The sequence below is a fragment of the Oryctolagus cuniculus genome, chromosome 8 (genome assembly GCF_964237555.1).
Source record: "Oryctolagus cuniculus chromosome 8, mOryCun1.1, whole genome shotgun sequence".
Lineage (NCBI taxonomy): Eukaryota > Metazoa > Chordata > Mammalia > Lagomorpha > Leporidae > Oryctolagus > Oryctolagus cuniculus.
In genome coordinates, this window is record NC_091439.1 from 113,398,944 (window position 1) to 113,418,351 (window position 19,408).

The 19,408-nt window shown below is 41.3% G+C and overlaps 1 protein-coding gene across 19 annotated transcripts in view; it reads right to left on the reverse strand.

Annotated features, from left to right (window-relative positions):
• MCPH1 (microcephalin 1) overlaps positions 1-19,408 on the reverse strand; it is a 248,781-nt gene that overhangs the window by 196,266 nt on the left and 33,107 nt on the right. For all 19 annotated transcript variants that reach the window (XR_011378483.1, XR_011378482.1, XR_011378485.1 and 16 more), the window contains 4 exons: positions 18,206-18,320; positions 14,440-14,580; positions 11,808-11,897; positions 7,008-8,084 (listed from right to left, as the gene is read on the reverse strand). Coding sequence is in view for 14 of the 19 variants with exons in the window: in XM_051832685.2 (XP_051688645.2) it covers positions 7,008-8,084; positions 11,808-11,897; positions 14,440-14,580; positions 18,206-18,320 (1,423 nt within the window). In the remaining 5 variants the exon portion in view is untranslated. The remainder of the gene's footprint in view (positions 1-7,007; positions 8,085-11,807; positions 11,898-14,439; positions 14,581-18,205; positions 18,321-19,408) is intronic.

The window sequence follows — 19,408 nt, forward strand, 5'->3', positions numbered from 1 at the left end:
CATCTTCAATAGGTGGGACACATTTTTTATCCTTTTATTATTGTAAGGATAACAAAATCAGGAGCTTTGTTAGAGCAGATTAAGCTTAATAACCATACATAATTTTAAACGAGCTTTAATTATCCACTGGGATCTTCTGAATTCCTGATACCTGTCTGGAGATTACCTTCACTGCTGTTAAATGTTTAGGGTCCTCAAGGTGAGGGGCAGGGCTTTGTATGAACCTGCCCTCTTGGGGTGTTTATCTGAATACCTCAGCAGATGCAGAACAGACATCTGAGTAATGAGAAATGAGTAAATAAGTGAATGAATGAGTCAACTAAAAAGTTAAATGATAAACATCCTGCCTTTCTGGTCAGTTCAGACTGCCTCATGTCCTGATGCCAGGGACAGGGCTGGCAGCCTGGACTGCTTCCAATCTCACAGCCTGGTCAGCGGGGCTGGCAGGCCGTGGGAAAAAGGACGGAGAGAACATTCTTCCCAGCACACTGGTGGATTCTTCAAATTGCCCAGAAGTCCAATTACTCTTGTATGCCCATTTACTTATAGAAGTAACGTATACTTCATCCGAAGTACTCAGAATACGCAAAATATTCCATAACACACAAGAATATCTAGAGCTCACGTGAGGATGGACTTAGTTTGTATAAAGCACACACAAAGCATTTTTAATGGACTCCATTTTTAAAATGGCATTGCCTTCTGATGACTTCCGTGAGAATCGATCAAAATATCAGCTACATTCCCGTGTTTTCTCACACTGCTGCAGTTCAGATAGGAAATAAAGTAATTATTTAGGACCACAATGTAGAAAAACACGTTAAAGTACGCCTTTTACAATTACTTTAGCACTTCTGGCTCAGAACCAAACTAAATAGCATCTGACACACACAAATTATTTCTCTAGGCAGCCGCTCACTGCATCACACTTTCCTTTGATGCCTGGTGAAACACTATAACCCCTTCCCCACCCAGAGCTGCAGACAGTAGCCACCAACGGAGTCAGCACAGGTGCATTACCTATCACTTCTTCTTCTTCTTTTTTTTTTTTTTTTTTTTTTTTTTTTTTTTTTTTTTTTTTGACAGGCAGAGTGGACAGTGAGAGAGAGACAGAGAGAAAGGTCTCCCTTTTGCCGTTGGTTCACCCTCCAATGGCCGGCGCGGCCGGCCCGCTGCAGCCGGCGCACCACGCCTACCCGAAGCCAGGAGCTAGGTGCTTCTCCTGGTCTCCCATGGGGTGCAGGGCCCAAGTACTTGGGCCATCCTCCACTGCACTCCCGGGCCACAGCAGAGAGCTGGCCTGGAAGAGGGGCAACTGGGACAAAATCCGGCGCCCCGACCGGGACTAGAACCCGGTGTGCCGGCGCCTCAAGGCGGAGGATTAGCTAGTGAGCGGTGGCGCTGGCCTACCTATCACTTCTAATGAAGCATCAAATGCTCGGGAAAAAACCCAGTGGTTATAAAGCCTGCAACATGTTTTAAAATACTTCACAATGGACTGAATGAGAGTACGTCACAAAGTTCATGAAAAATGAAATTAAAAGACGCTTATGTGCTTGACGCTGTGGGGTAGCAGGTAAAGCTGCCACCTGCAGTGACAGCATCCCAAATAAGCACTGGTTCGAGTCCTGGCTGTTCCAATCCAGCTCTCTGCTATGGCCTGGGAAACCAGAAGATGGCCCAAGTCCTTGGGCCCTGAGGCCATGTGGGAGATCCTAAGAAGCTCCTGATCAGCACAGCTCTGGCTGTTTCGGCTGTCTAGGGAGTGAACCAGTGGATGAAAGACCTCTCTCTGCCTCTCTGTAACTCTGCCTTTCAAATAAATAAATAAATCTTTAAAAAAAGACGCTTATTTTTAAGCAAAGAGATTTATGAAATCCATGCATGGAAGGGATGTACAATAAGTTCATGGAAAATCTGTGTTATGCAAATCCTATTCACAAATTTATTGTTGTCAAAACAAACTTATCTTTCAATTCCATTTTTCCATGAATTATCTGATGTTCCCTCAAGGTATCAAGTAAATGTGCTAGCTCATCACACTCCAAAAGTACTAACATATCAACATAAACACCACATTCCCAAAAATTCATGTAAATCCTTTAGCTCAGGATAAGATGCTTTGCTAACTGGCAAGATGAATAGAGAGGAGTTTAATTGATGACATCATCTACTTGGTCATCACTGTAATACTGTCTGAAATGTTTTTTCACAGGATGAATTCAGGTTCAAGAAAATGGATTGGTTTAGGGGGTTCTTCCCTTCCCACTCAGGAATAGGGCATAAAAATCTGGTATGAGCTTTAGCTGCTATCCACTGGGCTCTCCCAGGATTGATCCTTAAATGGCCCTGGATAATCCTCAGTGGCAAAGGCTGTCTGATGACCTGAGCCTGACCATAAGTTTGCAGAAACCTGCCCAGAACAGTCTGCTTCGTTTACCCTGGGTAAGGTACAGGCAGTCAACTGAAAGTCAAGCATATCAGTCTGTCTTGTAGGCCATTCCCTTTCTGTCAATAAAAGTGTCTAGTAAATGTCTCTTTTTTTAAAGATTTATTTATTTATTTGAAAGAGTTACACAGAGAGGGAAGGAGAGGCAGAGAAAATGTCTCCCATCTACTGGTTTACTCTCCAATTGGCCACAATGACCAGAGCTGCACCGGTCCGAAGCCAGGAGCCAGGAGCCAGGAGCTTCTTCTGGGTCTCCCACGCGGGTACAGGGACCCAAGAACTTGGGGATCCTATACGGCTTTCCCAGGCTATAGCAGAGAGCTGGATCAAAATAGAGCACCTGGGTCTTGAACCATTTGGGATGCCAGCACTGCAGGCAACAGCTTTACCCACTTAACCACAGCGCCAGCCCCAAATGGCTGTTTCTGAGACTTGCTACCAGGTAAGATCTGGTAGACAGAGCTGGGAGACGAGCAGCTCACTATCACTGACCTCCAACAACTGGTGACTATCATCTGTGAAAAAAAACCTAATGTCTGGACATGGCTAAATTTCTCAGATAAGCTGACAACACCTGTGTACAACCATCAAAGAAAACCTGTACTCAACTGATGGACAAGAATGGAAGAGTTCTGTACTGGTGGTGACATGGTACCTATGGAACCCTTGACCCCCTGCATTACTAACAAGCAACCAAGAGCCTTGCTGTACACTGGTTCAGAATGACCAATAGGCTTTACCTACTTAGCAATTTAAACAGAGTTTAGGCGGTTTAAGAGCTATGGTTAGCAGTATCATGGGCAGTCGAGGTGTCATTACAACAAATTCAACAATTCAAACTGAGTTCAGGTGGTTGAACAGCTATGGTCGGTCAACAGTATTCACAGGCAGATGGGATGTCATTTTTGACAAATAACTAAGGTCAGCTGCTTACATCCTTCTTTTTCTGTCTTGTTTTCTCAAAAATTAAAACAGCAAATTTGCTGGGGACAGATCTCCAACTATAGTTTCATCAGTGTTTTTCAGGAAGGGAGAGCAAAAATTTCTGTATTTCAAAACCCCCTTTGATATTGCACAACTGAAAAGCTTCCATCTCACTTCAACATGAAGCCACATCAGAAGGCATGCATCATCAGAACAACCTAACAGAACATTCCATCCATGACTTTTAAGCAATTAATGTACTGCGACTCATCTGCTTGTGGAATGATACCAGTATCTGGCAGTACCTACCCATGCATTTCCAAAGTAAAAGAAATAGTAAATACACAGTGGCCTTAATAAACATTTTAAATGAATTTTGGTAATAGGAACACTCACTCCCACTTAAATGAAATGTTATTCTTCCCCCCTCAAAAAGTCCATCTATTCCCATTAGTGGGTCTGCATTACAAAAAATCATACTCGATTTTACTATGAATTTCAGCACTAAAAAGTACATGAAATTATCCTTCACTATATTATCACCTACATAAGTACTCACATATATACTCACCGTGACCCATTATAGAAAATTTTGCTGAAGGTAACTGTTACCAATGTGAAAGTATATCAGACATGTTGAGGAGAAACAGTATATTTTAAGGCAGCAAACATAATTCCATGTATGAAAACAATATTTCCTTAAAACTCTACCTGCATTTGTATGTTATATTCCCACGCAGTCTGAAAAGAAGCATTAAACTGCTGACAGTGATTGCTTCTGCTAGCAGATAAACACTGTAAACCACGGTTTGGTCTCCATAAAGTATCCAAGGTTACACTTAAAACATAAGCCAGATTTGGTTACTCCTATGTTCAAACTCCCAATGGCTGCTCATTACACTAAAAAACAAAACAACCTGGTTCTTGGCTCCTTTTCCAATTTCCTTTCCTTCTTTGAAGAGATTTATTTATTTGAAGGCAGAATGATAAAGAAAGGAAAGACAGAGACAGTCAGAGATCTTCCATCTGCTGGTTTACTTCCCAAATGGCTGCAATGGCCCAGGCTGGGCCAGGCTGAAGCCAGGAGCCTAAAATTCCATCTAGGTCTCCTATATGGGTGGTAGGGCCCAAAGCACTTGGGTCATCCTGTGTTGCCTTCCCAGCTGCCATTAGGGAGCTGGATGAGCAGCTCAGCGGCTGGGACTCCCAGAGGGGACGCCAGCATCCCAGATGCCAGCCCCTCCAATCTCTTATCCTACCAAGCTCCCTTTACATCAGTAGTAAGTCATTGCTGCACTGGCTTCCTTGATGTTGTGCAAGCATTTCTCTACTTCAGGAGATTTGTCCTTGCTATTATCTCAGACTGGGATGTGTTTTAGGAGACAGTACCAAGGCTCCCTCCCACACCTCTTGCAGGCCTGTGGCTGAATGCCACCTTCAGAGAATCCTCCCCTGGCTCCCTATCTAACCTCCTGCACATTTATGCCTCCCAAGATTTCCCTTCCATGAGTTACTTCTCACTAGCTGACACCATGTAACACTTTCCTTTACCATCTGTCTTCCTCATCAGAATGCAGCTTATGACGAGTAAGGGGCATGTCACTTCATTCTCCACCATCTCCTCACCAACTAGTGGACACACAGAATACAACAGGTGCACAACTTCCAACGGTTGTTAAATTAACTCATTTTAGAAAGGAGGTGAGAAGTATGAGATGAGGAAAACTTAATCTTTCCAGCAATCTTTGTTACAGTGGGGATGTATATGTGTATTGTTTATAAAACTTGAAACACACAAAAAAGATGATTTAAAAATTACTTTTAAGAGCAACATTAAGTCACTCCCTCAGTTCCTATTCTGTTAATGTTTATTACTGAATCTCTTAGAAGCTTGTTCTTGAATGCTTTATTAAAGTCCTAGATATTGACAACAGGAAGTGAAACTAAAAACAGCTTTTATTTAATCAGAAAAGACGTGGAGAGATATGGTCAGATGTACAGAGTAGTTTTACTGCTCCAGCTTCAGCAGGTGTAGATGTTCACTTACTTGAGATTATCAAGGAATGGCTTTAACTAAGCTCCAGCGGAGGTGACTGGACAATTTGAAACATCACTGTCAATTTTAATATCATAAAAAAAGATTCTTTAGGCTGGACAAGTCTTTTCCTGTCTTAGAATCCAAAGATTTTCCCATCCGTTCAGGATGAAGTAAAATGGAGCAGAAGACTCAGAAGACATCCTGTATTAGGTTATAATGCTTGCAAGTAAGTCAAACTGAGTCACTAAGCCCTGCCTAGTGGTATGCAACAGCCCATACCACCAAAATCTTCAAGTACTCTAGAAGTCTTACTGAACCAACCATGCCTGCCCCTTTCCTCTTCTACCTACCCCCAGGCACTCAGGGCTGTGGATGCTGGGGGCTGGTCCTGAACACGAAACACACCTGCTTTCACAGCCTATGGATTTCTGACGACACAGGGAATTTAAGGTGTGTCACACTATCAAGATTTTTTTTCCACTGAATATGCATTCGCATGTCATTAAGTTTTATCCAAAAGTTTTAGAAATACAATGAAGAAAAACTGAGAGAATGTGGGCTTTTGGAAGAGGATATTCCTAACTACCAAAACAATTCTACACATCTTGTTTTATATTTAGTCAACATGATTTTAAAATAAACATTTTGAAAACACATACTAAAACACATACTGATACATGTAGATTCCTACAGAATTTAATGTAAGTCCAGAAAGCTAAGAAATAAATAGTAACTTTAAGACATAATCAACTGGCTCTTTTGGTGAGACAATTCAGGGAATCTCCCCTAAGGAACAGATATGGAACACAGTTGTCATGATTTCACCCATGACATCATTGTCATAAAAATGGCGGCTGAAACCACTTGGAAAGTACAGCTATGATCAAGACTAAAACTCGGTTGTCTTCAAACTTTAAACAAGTCTTTCTGTAAAGGTGATCAAAGTTCAAGATTTCTTCAATTTTGACTGCTAGAATCTAGCTGTGCTTCCTGTTGCCACTTTTAATATAATTACTACATGTCGTTCATTATTATATTATGTTGTTCACTACGTAACTGTCATGATTAAATTACAGATAGGGATAAATTTGGTTGAATGATATGCTTAATGCAAATAAGTAGAAATCAAATGAGGCCTGATATAAACGAGCTTTTTACCTGAGTAAAAGGGTTAATTTTCAATTTTATTTCTAAAATAAACAACCTCACTCCTATGAGGCTTTTGAAAAAGGCTACTGGTATGCCTCACCATAATCATGTTATGGAAGAGAACAAGATGAAACAAGGAAAGAAGCACCTGCCCCAGGCAACAGTTCTCACCAGGGACTACTTCTGCTTCTGGCCCGGCCTGTGAGGAGGAAAAGGCATGGAGAAACGTATTCCTCGTAACAGACTGCCCAATAAGCACAGAAATGCTGCAGGATGGCAGGTCAGCTACTCCTAAAGAAATTTTATTACTGGAAAGTACTAAACCACAATCTTTAAATTAAAAAGGGGGGGGAATAATTTAAATTATGAAAAAGCGATAAACTAGCAAACGATGAACTATCACACACATTCAAGTAACAAAGGTATTTGGAAATGGCATTCACATACTTTTGCTATATCCTCTGGGTATGTTTTCTTTTTCCTCTGTTGATTTCTCCACATTACAAGCATCTACAAAATTTAGTTTATCATCAGTTTGCACGTCACCAACAGAGGAGTTCAACATTTTGGAACTAGCATCTTCTTTTTCCATGCTTTTCAGGTCAGTCAGTTCTCTCCTTTCTTCACCGCCTCCCTTCAAAGCGGTTAAGTCACTACCAAGTCCCAGGGGATGTGCAGGGTCCTCGAGATGAGAGGAGCTGTCCCTGTGTGGGCATTCAGAGTCCCCTCCCTGCTGGAGGACGGCCTGGCGGGGACTCTCAGGGCGTTCTGCAGGAGCAGCTGTCTTCTTGGAAGCACTTCCTTCACCATTTGCATGTTTCTGAGGACTGAAGCTAAGTTTTGCTGTTAAATTGGGAAAGTCAGTTGATCTGGGTTCTTCACCAATGCAGGAGAAGTCAGACATTCCTAAGATGTTTGTTCTCTCCCTCTTAGAAAGACTTCTGCAGTGGAACAGAGCAGGACCTGATGGCATCGGAGACTCAGAAGGAAGCCTCTCTGAATCCCTTTCCTTAAGGTTATCGGGAGAAAAGTAATCCTCATAAGAGGACTCCAGGCCGCCCAGAGCCTCAACGGCAGGCCTGGTCATGAACTGCGGGCTGGTTTCCGACTTACACAGCTGCAGCCTTGGCAAGACTAATCTCCTGCTGGACTTTTTCTTCTTGGGTCTTTCATCTGGAGGTGACATTCTTTTTCTTTTTGCTGAGAAATTCTTGGGTCTTGAATGCAGGTGGTCTTTTGTTGTAGATAACGTAGGAGACCACATCTTTTTAGATACACTTCCTGCTTGCTTTCTGTTAGAGGTAGCTACTTCACCTACAGGGTCTCCTTGCAAATTTATTTCTTCCACAGATTTCTGAGGACTTGTATGACTGAGGCAAGTGGAGGATGCTAGTGAATGAATGCTATTTGTTTTCAATATTGGTGAAGCAATGCATCCATCACTTTTAATTTCATTAGTAGGTTCTCTCAATTTTGTCTCCTGATTTCTACATTCTGAGTTTCCACAAAGATCAAAGGATTCATCTAGAAAATATTAATAAAGGGTTAACTTTTTAAATGGCTGACATTATTAGAAACATTTTAAGTTGACCAACAAAATCACCCTTTTTATTTATTTATTTTTTTATGAAAACATTTATTTAATAAATATAAATTTTGAAAGTATAACTTGGATTATAGCAGTTTTTCCTCCCACAACCACCTCCCACCTGCAAGCCATCCCATCTCCTACTCCCTCTGCCATCCCATTCTTTATTAAGATTTATTTTTAATTATCCTTACATACAGAAAATCAACTTAGTATATACTAAGTAAAGATTTCAACAGTTTGCACTCACACAGAAACACAAAGTATAAAGTACTGTTTGAGTAACAGTTATACCATTAATTCACATAGTACAACACATGAAGGACAGTGATCCTACATGCAGAGTAAGTGCACAGTGACTTCGGTTGCTGATTTAACAACTGACACTCTTATGACGTCAGTAATCACCCGAGGCTCTTGTCTTGAGCTGCCAAGGTTATGGAAGACTCTTGAGTTCACAAACTCCGACCTTGTTTAGACAAGGCTGTAATCAAATTGGAAGTTCTCTTCTCCCTTTAATGAAAGGTACCTCCTTCTTTGATGGCCCATTCTTTCCGCAGGGATCTCACTCACAGAGATCTTTCATTTAGGTAATTTTTGCTACACAGTCTTGGCTTTCCATGCCTGAGAAACTCTCACAGGCTTTTTAGCCAGATCTGAGTGCCTGAAGGGCTGATTCTGAGGCCAGAGTGCTGTTTAGGGCATTTTCCACTCTAAGATTCTGCTGAAATCAGTCTTTTTAAACACAGCTCTTAGGAAGAGCAGTGACCACATTCTGGTTCTTGTTTCCACTTCACAACACTCTGAAAGCAGGAATTTCAACCAGAAGCCTAGGCTTCCCTGTTTGTAGGCTAGGATGACGGCAGGAGTGGTAACAAACCTCTAAAATCTACACATGCAAAAGCACAGCCATAGCTTTTCAGTATATTCTTCAAGAGATCGAAAACTTAGTAACCACTGCCTTGGAGCCAGTCCTGTGGTGCAGTGATCAAGCCACCTCATATAATGACAGCATACCATATCAGAGAATGGTTAAAATCTCTGCTGCTCCACCTCCTTTCAAGCTCCCTACAAATATACCTGGGAAAGCATGGGAACATGGCCCAAGGACTTGGGACCCTAACACCCACTTGGCTCATGGCTTTGGTCTGGCCCATCTCCAATCATTGTGAGCATTTGGGGAGTGAACCTGGAGCAGAACTCTCTCACTGTCATTCTGCTTCAAATAAACAAATACAACTTAAAAAAAGGAAAAAAAAAAAAAAAAGGAACAGCTGCCTTAGGGTCTTAGTCAAGTTCTGGTCTTCTAGATTCCCTGATGAACACAACTCTTCTTTACCCTCCCTGCCTTCCAGTGAAGTCCTCAACTCACATTAATTATATCAAAAGGAAACCATCTGGCAGGCCCAATGCTTTGACTTCCTCTCCAGCTCACCTTTTTCTGGAGTAAAGCTAAACCACTACCTTATCTCCCAAAACCGTGCAGTTCAGTTGTCTCTAAGACAGCAGGGCTTGGGTATTCCACTCACATCCTACATGACCGTGTACCAAGAAACCTGACCTCTGTGTACTGCTTTTTTTTAAAAAAATATTTTATTTATTTATTTATTTGAAAAGCAGAGTTACAGAGAAAGAGAAGGGGAGAGAGAGAGAGAGATAAATCCATCTTCTACCTGCTGGTTCACTCCCCCAAATGGTTGCAATGATTCATGGCTGGGCCAGGATGAAGTTAGGAGCCAGGAGCTTCTTCCTTGTTTCCACACGGGTACAAGGGCCCAAGGACTTGAGCCATCCTCCACTGCTTTCTCAGGAGCATTAGTAGGGAGTTGGATAGGAAGTGGAACAGCCGGGACTGGAATCAGCACCCATATGGGTGCCAGTGCTTAAGGTAGCAGCTTAACCTGCTGCTCCACAGCTCTGGTTCCCAGGCTGGCTTTCTTACTAGCAACATGAGGATGGTGAGGGTAACTATCACAGGGCTGATGGGAGAATGATGACAAAAAGGAGATAAGACACTAAGAGCAGCATCTGCAGCTGAGTAAAAACAAAGTCAGGGTAGGGGGCCAATGCTGCTTAGTAGTGGTTTAGGCAATTGCCTACAACTAGCATCCCATATGTGTTCTGATTTGAGTCCTGGCATTCCATGTGGGTGCCAGTTCCAGTCCCAGCTGCTCCACTTCTGGGAAAAGCAGTGGAAGATGCCGCAAGGTTTGGGCTCTAGCACCTTTTTGGGAGACCTATATAAAGCTCATGGTCTTGGCTCCGGCTTGGCCCAGGACTGACCGTTGCAGCTATCTAGGGAGTAAAGCAATGTAGAAGACCTCTCACTCTTTCAAAATAAATAAATAAAAAGAAGTCTGGATTAGCTATCAGAACTGTTTCTTTCCTACTTCCAGGAAATACACATATCAAGTATAAAACAAAATGAGAGAAATTATTTAAGACAAATGGGTAACTAATCCCAACACACAAAAGAAAATGCAAGACTAAATGAATCATTGACAAGGAACTCTGGTTTTCTCTTGCTATTGTTTTTGTGCTGTCACTGCTATGGCTTTCCCAACATTCTAAGCACTCTTGAACACATTTTTTTTTTTTTTTTTTTTTTGACAGGCAGAGTGGACAGTGAGAGTGAGAGAGAGAGAGAGAGAGAGAGACAGAGACAGAGAGACAGGTCTTCCTTTACAGTTGGTTCACCCTCCAATGGCCACTGCAGTTGGCACGCTGCGGCCGGCACACCGCACAGGTCCAAAGTCAGGAGCTAGGTGCTTCTCCTGGTCTCCCATGCAGGTGCAGGGCCCAAGGGACAGAATCCGGCGCCCCGACCAGGACTAGAACCCGGTGTGCCAGCGCCACAGGCGGAGGATTAGCCTATTGAGCCACAGCGCCGGCCTTGAACACAGTTCTTCAGGGGTCATAACTACTTACTCAGACCCCACAGTAGGCTAGGCAAGAAAATCATAAGAAATTTGATACAATCAAAGTAAAGAAATAATCATTCTAAGTGAATGCAAGGGCTCAAAGATTAAAAAATATACAGCACATATAACTGCTCACAGATGCTCTTTCTGCTTCTAATTAGAAGTTTTCTATTCATCTTTTGACTTTATTGATAACTTTTATATACTCCACTGATCCATTCAAGATATATGTTTGTTATATAATACATGAAACAATTCTTCCTGACTCTTCTTTCTGACTCTTCTCAGACCTAAGCAGTTTAAAATGGAAAGCTAGGCAACTGATGCCACAGTGCAAAAGTCAATACACAGAAGAAAACCCATGGGAACCAAAAAGGAGGTTTAACTCATGCCTTAAATTTATTAAAGTAGCTAATCCATTGGGATTAGCTCCCCAAATGCCTGCAACAGTCGGAGCTGGGCCAGACTCAATCCAGGTTCCAGGTGGTGGTAGGGACCTGGCTACCTGAGCCATCACTTGCTGCCTCCCCAGGTACACATTAGAAGGCAGCTGGAAATCAGAGCCGAGATTCAAACCCAGGCACTATGACATGGGATATGAATGTTCAAAGTGGGATCATACTGTGCCAAATACTCACCCCCTGAGCTCTAGTTTTAATTGTTCTACTCTCCTGAAATGATTACAAAATCCTAAATACGAAAATCATACAAGATCAGAGAAAACAAAGTTAATTTTACCTGTACACAAAGTACCCCGTGTAATGTTTAGTGATGTGTCACACACAGAGTGACTTGTATTATCACCAGACTGTTCAATCATTTGGGAAGCTAAAAAAAGAATTACAACATTTCATTACATACAACTTCAATATTTTTTAGAAGAAGCCAGCAGTAAGTCACCCATTCTAAACTCTTACATGCCATACGCACATGAAGTTATCACTTATATTACATATTACAGACTTAGCACAAGACAAGATAAAGAAAACTTTTAGTCAAATCTGTGACAGATTATGGGAATCATAAAAAATCCAAATTATGTCATAAAAAGCATTAAATCATAGAAGTTACAAAGGATCTTAAAAAGTTACCTTGCCTGAATCTAATAAAAAAAATAAAGTTGGAAATAAGACATATAGCCATGACAAAATTTAGGGATAAAAATTACACTTCCATGCAGAAAGCAACCCTGTATCTTTTCCTGGTATGCACAGATACATGATGCATTGAAAAAGAACTGGAAAAACAAGTCAGGGTAGAAATACAGATGAAGCCCTGGACCAAGGGGCAGCATTACATGGGAATCATGATAAATTTTTACTCTTACTGCCACTGTTAAATACTGTATTACAATATCCTCCATTCTGATCAATATACTACATTCAACAGCTAATGGAATCTGAGGGGAAGACTTCAGTGTCAGTCACCAAGGAGGGCCTGGAACTTCCAGAAAATGAAGAAGAGAAAAATAGGATGACAAAAAAGCTTGGAAACCTCTGAAAAACCATGAAAGATATATTGGAGCAACAAGCTGAAAAGGCAGTTGTGTCAAGCAGACTGGTGACATGTCCATGCTATACTGTAACAAGCACATACAGCTGGACAGCTAACAAGGAAAGGATCCTGAAAGCTTGGGCCCTAAGAGACAACTCAACAATGGGTTACACGGCACCAAAGAAACACCCGGAGACAACCCTGACCATTCCACTGCTGGGACCTGAAGAAAAAAGGCACTGGCTAAGGATGACAAGTTAGTGAACAATCTGGTTATCTTGCGTTATCAAACTGCCTTCCTTTCTTCTGGCGTCTACAGATGATCAAGCTCAGACTGGGTGCTGATAAGGATGACCCAACTGCTGATGACACTAATGCTGCTGTAAAAGAAGAAATACCACCCTTAGAAGGTGATGATGACACATCACACAAGGAAGCAGTCGACTAAGCTGTGCCTGAAAGATGACTTGTACACATGTTCAATACTTTACCTTCCTTCCTTCTGATAATATATTTTTAAGGATTTTTTCCACATTTTTGTTAACATTTAAAGAAACCTATATGTCGTGACAGCTACTGAAGGGGAAGATAAGACTTCTTTCTACCTCTAAGTGACACTGTGATGTCAGGCACAGCAGAGCTAGCAGTGCCTTTCCAGTTCCACACTGGTTTTAACAGGCCAGGTAGTGCTTTGCTGTAAGATGTGTGTAACCCACTGTTAACTTTGTGGTCTAAAGAGTGTAGCACTCAAGCCAGATTTCTTAGGAGATCAGATCTTTTGTCACTTAAGTGTGGGGATGTGCCTTGGTGTTTAAAAGAAAAATAATTGTTAAAATTGCTTGAGTTTTATCTTGAAGGATCTATTTTTTAAACTTTCCCCTGTAGTTGCCAATCCTGAAACAGGTTAAAATGAAAACAACTTGATGGGAAGAACTTTCCACAAGGCTTATTTTCTAAAGAAAAGTACTGTTAAAGGACAACAAAATTGTAAACATACCTAGTGTATTGTAAAGCTGTTCAAAAAGTCAGTCATCAAGGTTTGAGTGGAAATGTAGTGCTCAAGTCATTTTGCTTTAAAAGCTTGTAACGAATATAGATAAGGTAAAAAATATAAAAAATAAAAAAAGTACTCAATAATTAATTAGGGGCCAACACTGTGGCACAGTGGGTTAAAGCCACTGCCTGCAGTGCCTATATCCCATATAGGTGCCAGTTCAAGTCCCAGCTGCTCCTCTTCTGAGCCAGCTCTCTGCCTGTGGCCTGGGACAACAGTAGAAGATGGTCCAAGTGCTTGGGCCCCTGAACCCATGTGGGAAACACAGAAGAAACTCCTGGCTCCCGGCTTTGGAATGGCTCAGTTCTGGCCATTGTGACCTTTTGGGGAGTGAGCCAGCGGATGGAAGACACCGCGCCCGCCCCCCCCCCCACCATCTCTACCTCTCTCTGTAACTCTGTCATTCAAATAAATAAAATTGTTAAAAAAAATAAGACATGGTTTAATTTCCAAAAATAAAAATAGTATGGGCTTTTAAAAAATAATTACTTAATTAAAATGTTAAAATAACAACTGATACATTAGATACTTTAAAATAATCTCCTATAAAAGAAACTTGATTCAATTTTTAAAAAGAAAAATTTTGAAGATAACAGAAATGACAAAGGAGCTAAAACAAATAGGAATTTAAACCTGGAGTACACTATACAACCAATATATTCTTTGAAGCATAAGGTTTTCTGGAAGAAAGCATTAACAATGTCTAGCATGAAATTTTAAAGATGCCTATTGTGTGAGTCTTAGAATCAGAGACATTAACTAAAATATCTAGGTAACAAAAAACTATCCACCGTAATTTATTCACAAACCACAATCACTCACAGGTAGGGGAAAGGTTTTCCCTTTTCTCCTTCATCTCTTGCAATCTCTTCTCCATTGAGCTGTGGTGACTACACACTTTAACTGTGGGACTATACGTCAACATACCATTAGATTCAAATAAGAGAACAGGCGTATCATTATCTGAAAATAAAAAAAAATCAATTTTAAGTTCATATATGCATCCATACTTCAACAATATGATTTTTTAAAAAGATTTATTTATTTATTTACTTGAAAGAGAGTTACACAGAGAGGAGAGGCAGAGAGAGGTCTTCCATTCGCTGGTTCACTCCCTAATTAGCCACAACAGCCACACTGATCTGAAGCCAGGAGCCAGGAGCTTCTTCCCGGTCTCCCACACAGGTGTAGGGGCCCAAGGATTTGACCCATCTACTACTGCTTTCCCAGGCCATGGCAGAGAGTTGGATCAGAAGTGGAGCAGCCAGTACTCAAACATCCATATGGGATGTCAACCCTGCAGGCAGGCTTTACCTACTACGCCATAGCGATGGCCCCAACAATATGTTTTCTTTCAAAAAATCTTCCCATCACCTTCCTAGTATCATCTTCTTTTTTATCATCATTACCTCCTCCCCTAACCATCATTACCTCCACCACCAACTCAGGGGCCAGTGATAAAATCACTGAGTAGCCATATTAAGTACAGGCATCCCATAAAGATGAAGAAACTGAGGGGCCAGTGTTACGGCACAGCGGTTAAGCCACCACCTGAAATGTTGGCAACCCATACTAAGGTGTCGGTTCATGTCCTGGCTGCCCTGCTTTTGATAAGCTCTCTATTAATATGCCTGGGAAAGCAGTGGGTGTTAATCCAAGTATTTGGGCCACTGCCACTCATGAAGGAGACCTGGATGGAGTTCTGGGCTCCTGGCTTTAACCTAGCCCAATCTAGCCCAAATGACTTTGCAGTCATTTAGGGAGTGAACCAGCAGATGGAAGATCTCTTTTTCTGCCTCTCCTTCTTTCAAATAAATAAATAAATGGATTAAAAAAAAAAAAGATGAGGAAACTCAGACAGGAGTTAAATAACTTGTGCAGAGTCAGACAACTACTAATTAGTTGTAAAGCCAGAATGTGATTTGGTTCCTTAATTGTTTTTTTACCCAAGGTTTCAGGAACTTGTCTGTATGAAGCAGGCATTAGGGTGTTACCAAACCATGAAATTATGGATTGGTTGTGTGTGGGTGCACACTTGAACATTTTCCTAGAACATACCTGCATACACTCAAAGAGAAGTTTGGGATTTTGACAATAATCATTCAGTACCTTTTCCTTTACAACTCTTAGGTCTGAACAACCTTCACTATAGTTCTGATAATATACAGGCACATACTTGTTAATGTCATTAATGTTTATAGTTTTTTTAAAAGAGTTATTTATTTGAAAGAGTTAGGCAGAGAGAGAGAGGGAGGTCTTCCATCCACTGGTTTATTTCCCAATTGGCTGCAATGGCTGGAGCTGCGCCGATCCGAAGCCAGGAGCCAGGAGCTTCTTCCAGGTCTCCCACACAGGTGCAGGGGCCCAAGGACTTGGGCCATCTTCTACTGCTGTCCCAGGCCACAGGCAGAGAGCTGGATCAGAAGAGGAGCAGCCGGGACTAGAACCGGCACCTATTTGGGATACCGCGCTTCAGGCCAAGGCTTTAACCCTCTGCGCCACAGCACCGGCCCCTAACGTTTATAGTTTTAAAAAGCCAATTTCTGGGGCCAGCATTGTGCTACTGTGGTAAAGCCGCTGCTCACAATGCCCATATCCCATATAGGCATCAGTTTGAGACCCAGCTTGCTCTACTTCCAATCCAGCTCCCTGCTAATGTGCCTGAGAAAGCAGTTGAAGAAGGTCCAAGTACTTGGGTCCCTGCACTCATCTAGGAGATCCAGAAGAAGCTCCTGACTCCTGGCTTCGGCTTGGCCATTCCCTGACATTGAGGTCACTGAGCAGTGAACCAGCGGATGGATGATCTCTCTGTGTCTCTTCTCTCTACGTAACTCTTCCAAATAAAAAATTTAAAAAAAAAAAAAGCCAATTTCTATTGATCTAAAAAGAAAAGATGATTTTGTATCTGTTTCTGTCATTCTGTTCAATTCTTTACAAACATACTATCTAACATAACAAACAAGGCCAGAGGGGCAAAACCATAATAGTATAGTACTGACTTGAGGCTGGAGGAACAGGTTCACACAGGTTCTAGTAGGACATGTTCAATACAGGATTTTTTTTTTTTTTTTTTAACAGGCAGAGTTAGACAGTGAGAGAGAGAGAGAGAGAGAGAAAGGTCTTTGTTTGTCCATTGGTTCACCCCCCATGCTGGCTTGGACGAAAGTGTGAAGCAGAGTAACAAAAGGGCTCAATTATTTCATAAGTGGGTTGTGGTCTTGTTGGGTATCAGTGCCAGACAGATGGCAGCATCAACAATAATTCCATGTTTCTGGTTTGAGACGCTAAGAAGACTGAACAGTGTGGGCCTGTAATGGGAGGACCAGTTTACAAAAGGAGGACTAAGCATGAAAAAGCTTAACAAAAGCCATGTTTTTAGAAAATTATGTAACAGCACTGTGGGGGCTAAATGTTCTGATCACTTCTGTTGCTGATCACAGGCTAAAAACAAAGCCTTGTCATTCTGTATGAATAGTTTTAAAATACAGACTACAAAATTTGACATAGTAATATAGACTAAAAGAAAAAACAAGAGGAATTAAAGCTTCCTACTTTTGCACTATGCATTACCTAATCAAAATTGCTTAATTTTAACAGCACTGGTATGTCAGGATTGATGTAAAATTCTATATTCAGAGGACAGAAAAAGGCAAAAAAGAGAAATGTTAAAAACACAAAAGACTTTAAAAGTTTAACAGTGTTCTATTTTTCTAAATCATTGAAAGAATTTATCTTCTAAGATTTGTGCATCTTTTCTGCGCATGCTGAGCGGGTCTGCAGACGCCTTCCCTGGAGCAGGAGCTGTCAAACCCCACGCTCTGTTCCCTTTTGCATGGTAACCAATATAGGTCGTTCATACCTCAAAAAAACAAACAAACAAAAAAAAAAGATTTGCTTATTCTGGCTAACAAAAGAAACAAACAAAAACAACCATGGGGTAAAACTAAAAAGTTATGAGCTGGTGCTATGGTGAAGAGGCTTAAGCAGTCTTCTACAGTGCCAGCATCCTGGGAGCTGGTACAAGTCCAGGCTACTCTGCTTCTAATCTAGATCCCTGCTGATGTGCCTGGGAAAGCAACAGAGGATGGCCCAAGTCCTTGTGCCCTGCACCTACATGGGATACCCGAAATAAGCTCCTGGCTTTGGCCTGTCCCAGTCTCAGCCACTGCAACCATTTGGGGAGTGAACCAGTGGATGGAGGATCTCTCTCTCTTCTCTCTCTTTCTCTCTGTAAGTCTCACATTCAAATAAATAAATAAATATATTTTTTTAAAAATTCCTGCTTTAAAAAAAGAAGAAATACATGGGGAATTATTTCAGTCAGGTTTATTAGTCAAAGCTTGCTTTTATTCTATAATCATTCCTAAAAATAAAAGGTTCCATCAACATAAAAATGATCAAGACTACGACTGATGAGCTCCACTGTGAGACTGTCTTAGGGCCATGAGTCTCAGCTTCCACTCATACTCTGTGCTCTCTTCCTAGCCTAAAACTCATGCAGTCATCATTAGCTACTCAATCCTGCAAACCACAGGAACAAGACACATGGACACACATGAAGAAGGTTCTACGACAATTCTTGACTTACCTAGAGTGGTTTTTTGCCTCTGTAGTTCTTGAGCCATTTTGTCAAATTTCTTTTGAAGTCTTTTATCATTATCTGGTGTTTTGGGAAAAAAATCTTTGGGCTGCATACACTTGCGCTGTACAAAAGGGACATAAAAATGAGTGAAAATATTATAACTATTTAACATGGGGGGGAACCTTTCCCACATATTTTTGTTATCTTTTATAATACCAATAATAACTCCCTAAAATTTTCTATTTCTTGCACTATCTGTGAATTGGCAATATTTATTTTTGTACAACTATTTTAAAAAATGAACAGAATTTAAAAGACTGAATAAAACATTCTACATTATATTATTTCTCAGACATTTTCAGGATCATAACATTCTTGGGTTTCATGAGAGTTCTTAGCAGACGTAGTTTCTTCCTATTTTTTGCTACTGTCAAACCATCTTCCTTCCAAAATCATGGCATAGTAATAAAACACAAAAGCAATTATTGTATTATTACCAAAGGAAAAAATCATTTAATTTTGCCTCAAACACAAACACATGAATCTCCAGTGTGATAGCCACAGAAGAGTCTTTCTAATCTAGCCCAGCCCTCACTCCACACACACAGAAACTGTACCAATTTTATCCCTCTTATGCCCAAGCTCTCTCTCTGAGTTTCCAGGTTGAAGCTACACTCCATAGCTGCTCATATGGGTTCCTGGTTTTACTTTTTTGTTCTAGTCTTAAAGAAAGATTTTATTTTAGCAATGCAAGGCTGATGCCTGTGCCTCGTCTTCCTGACTCAGGATCTTGCACTATCAGTCAGTCACTCACTCACTAACAAGCACTGGTCTTGAAACCCAGAAACATCCCTGCCATAATGGGGTATATACTCTAGTAAGGAACATCGGGAAACAATCATAATAAATATGTATGATATGCCACAGGTGTGCTGGGAGGTTAATTTCAACTGTACAACATGAAATATACCAAGTTCACAGTGCTGCTTTGTAATCATGGGGCTAGAGTGTGGAGACATCTTGCACGGTGCGTCAGCACCATTCAGTATCAGTGAGATCAGTGATTTCTCAGTGGGCTCTGTGAAGAGGCCATGCAGCTAGCAGAGGACAATACGGGTCCAAGGTATCCTGAAGATTTGGAAGCACCGGTTCCTTAGCAAATGAAGCCTTCTGACCACCACTGTTCTTGCACTGCATTAGGAAGAGAAA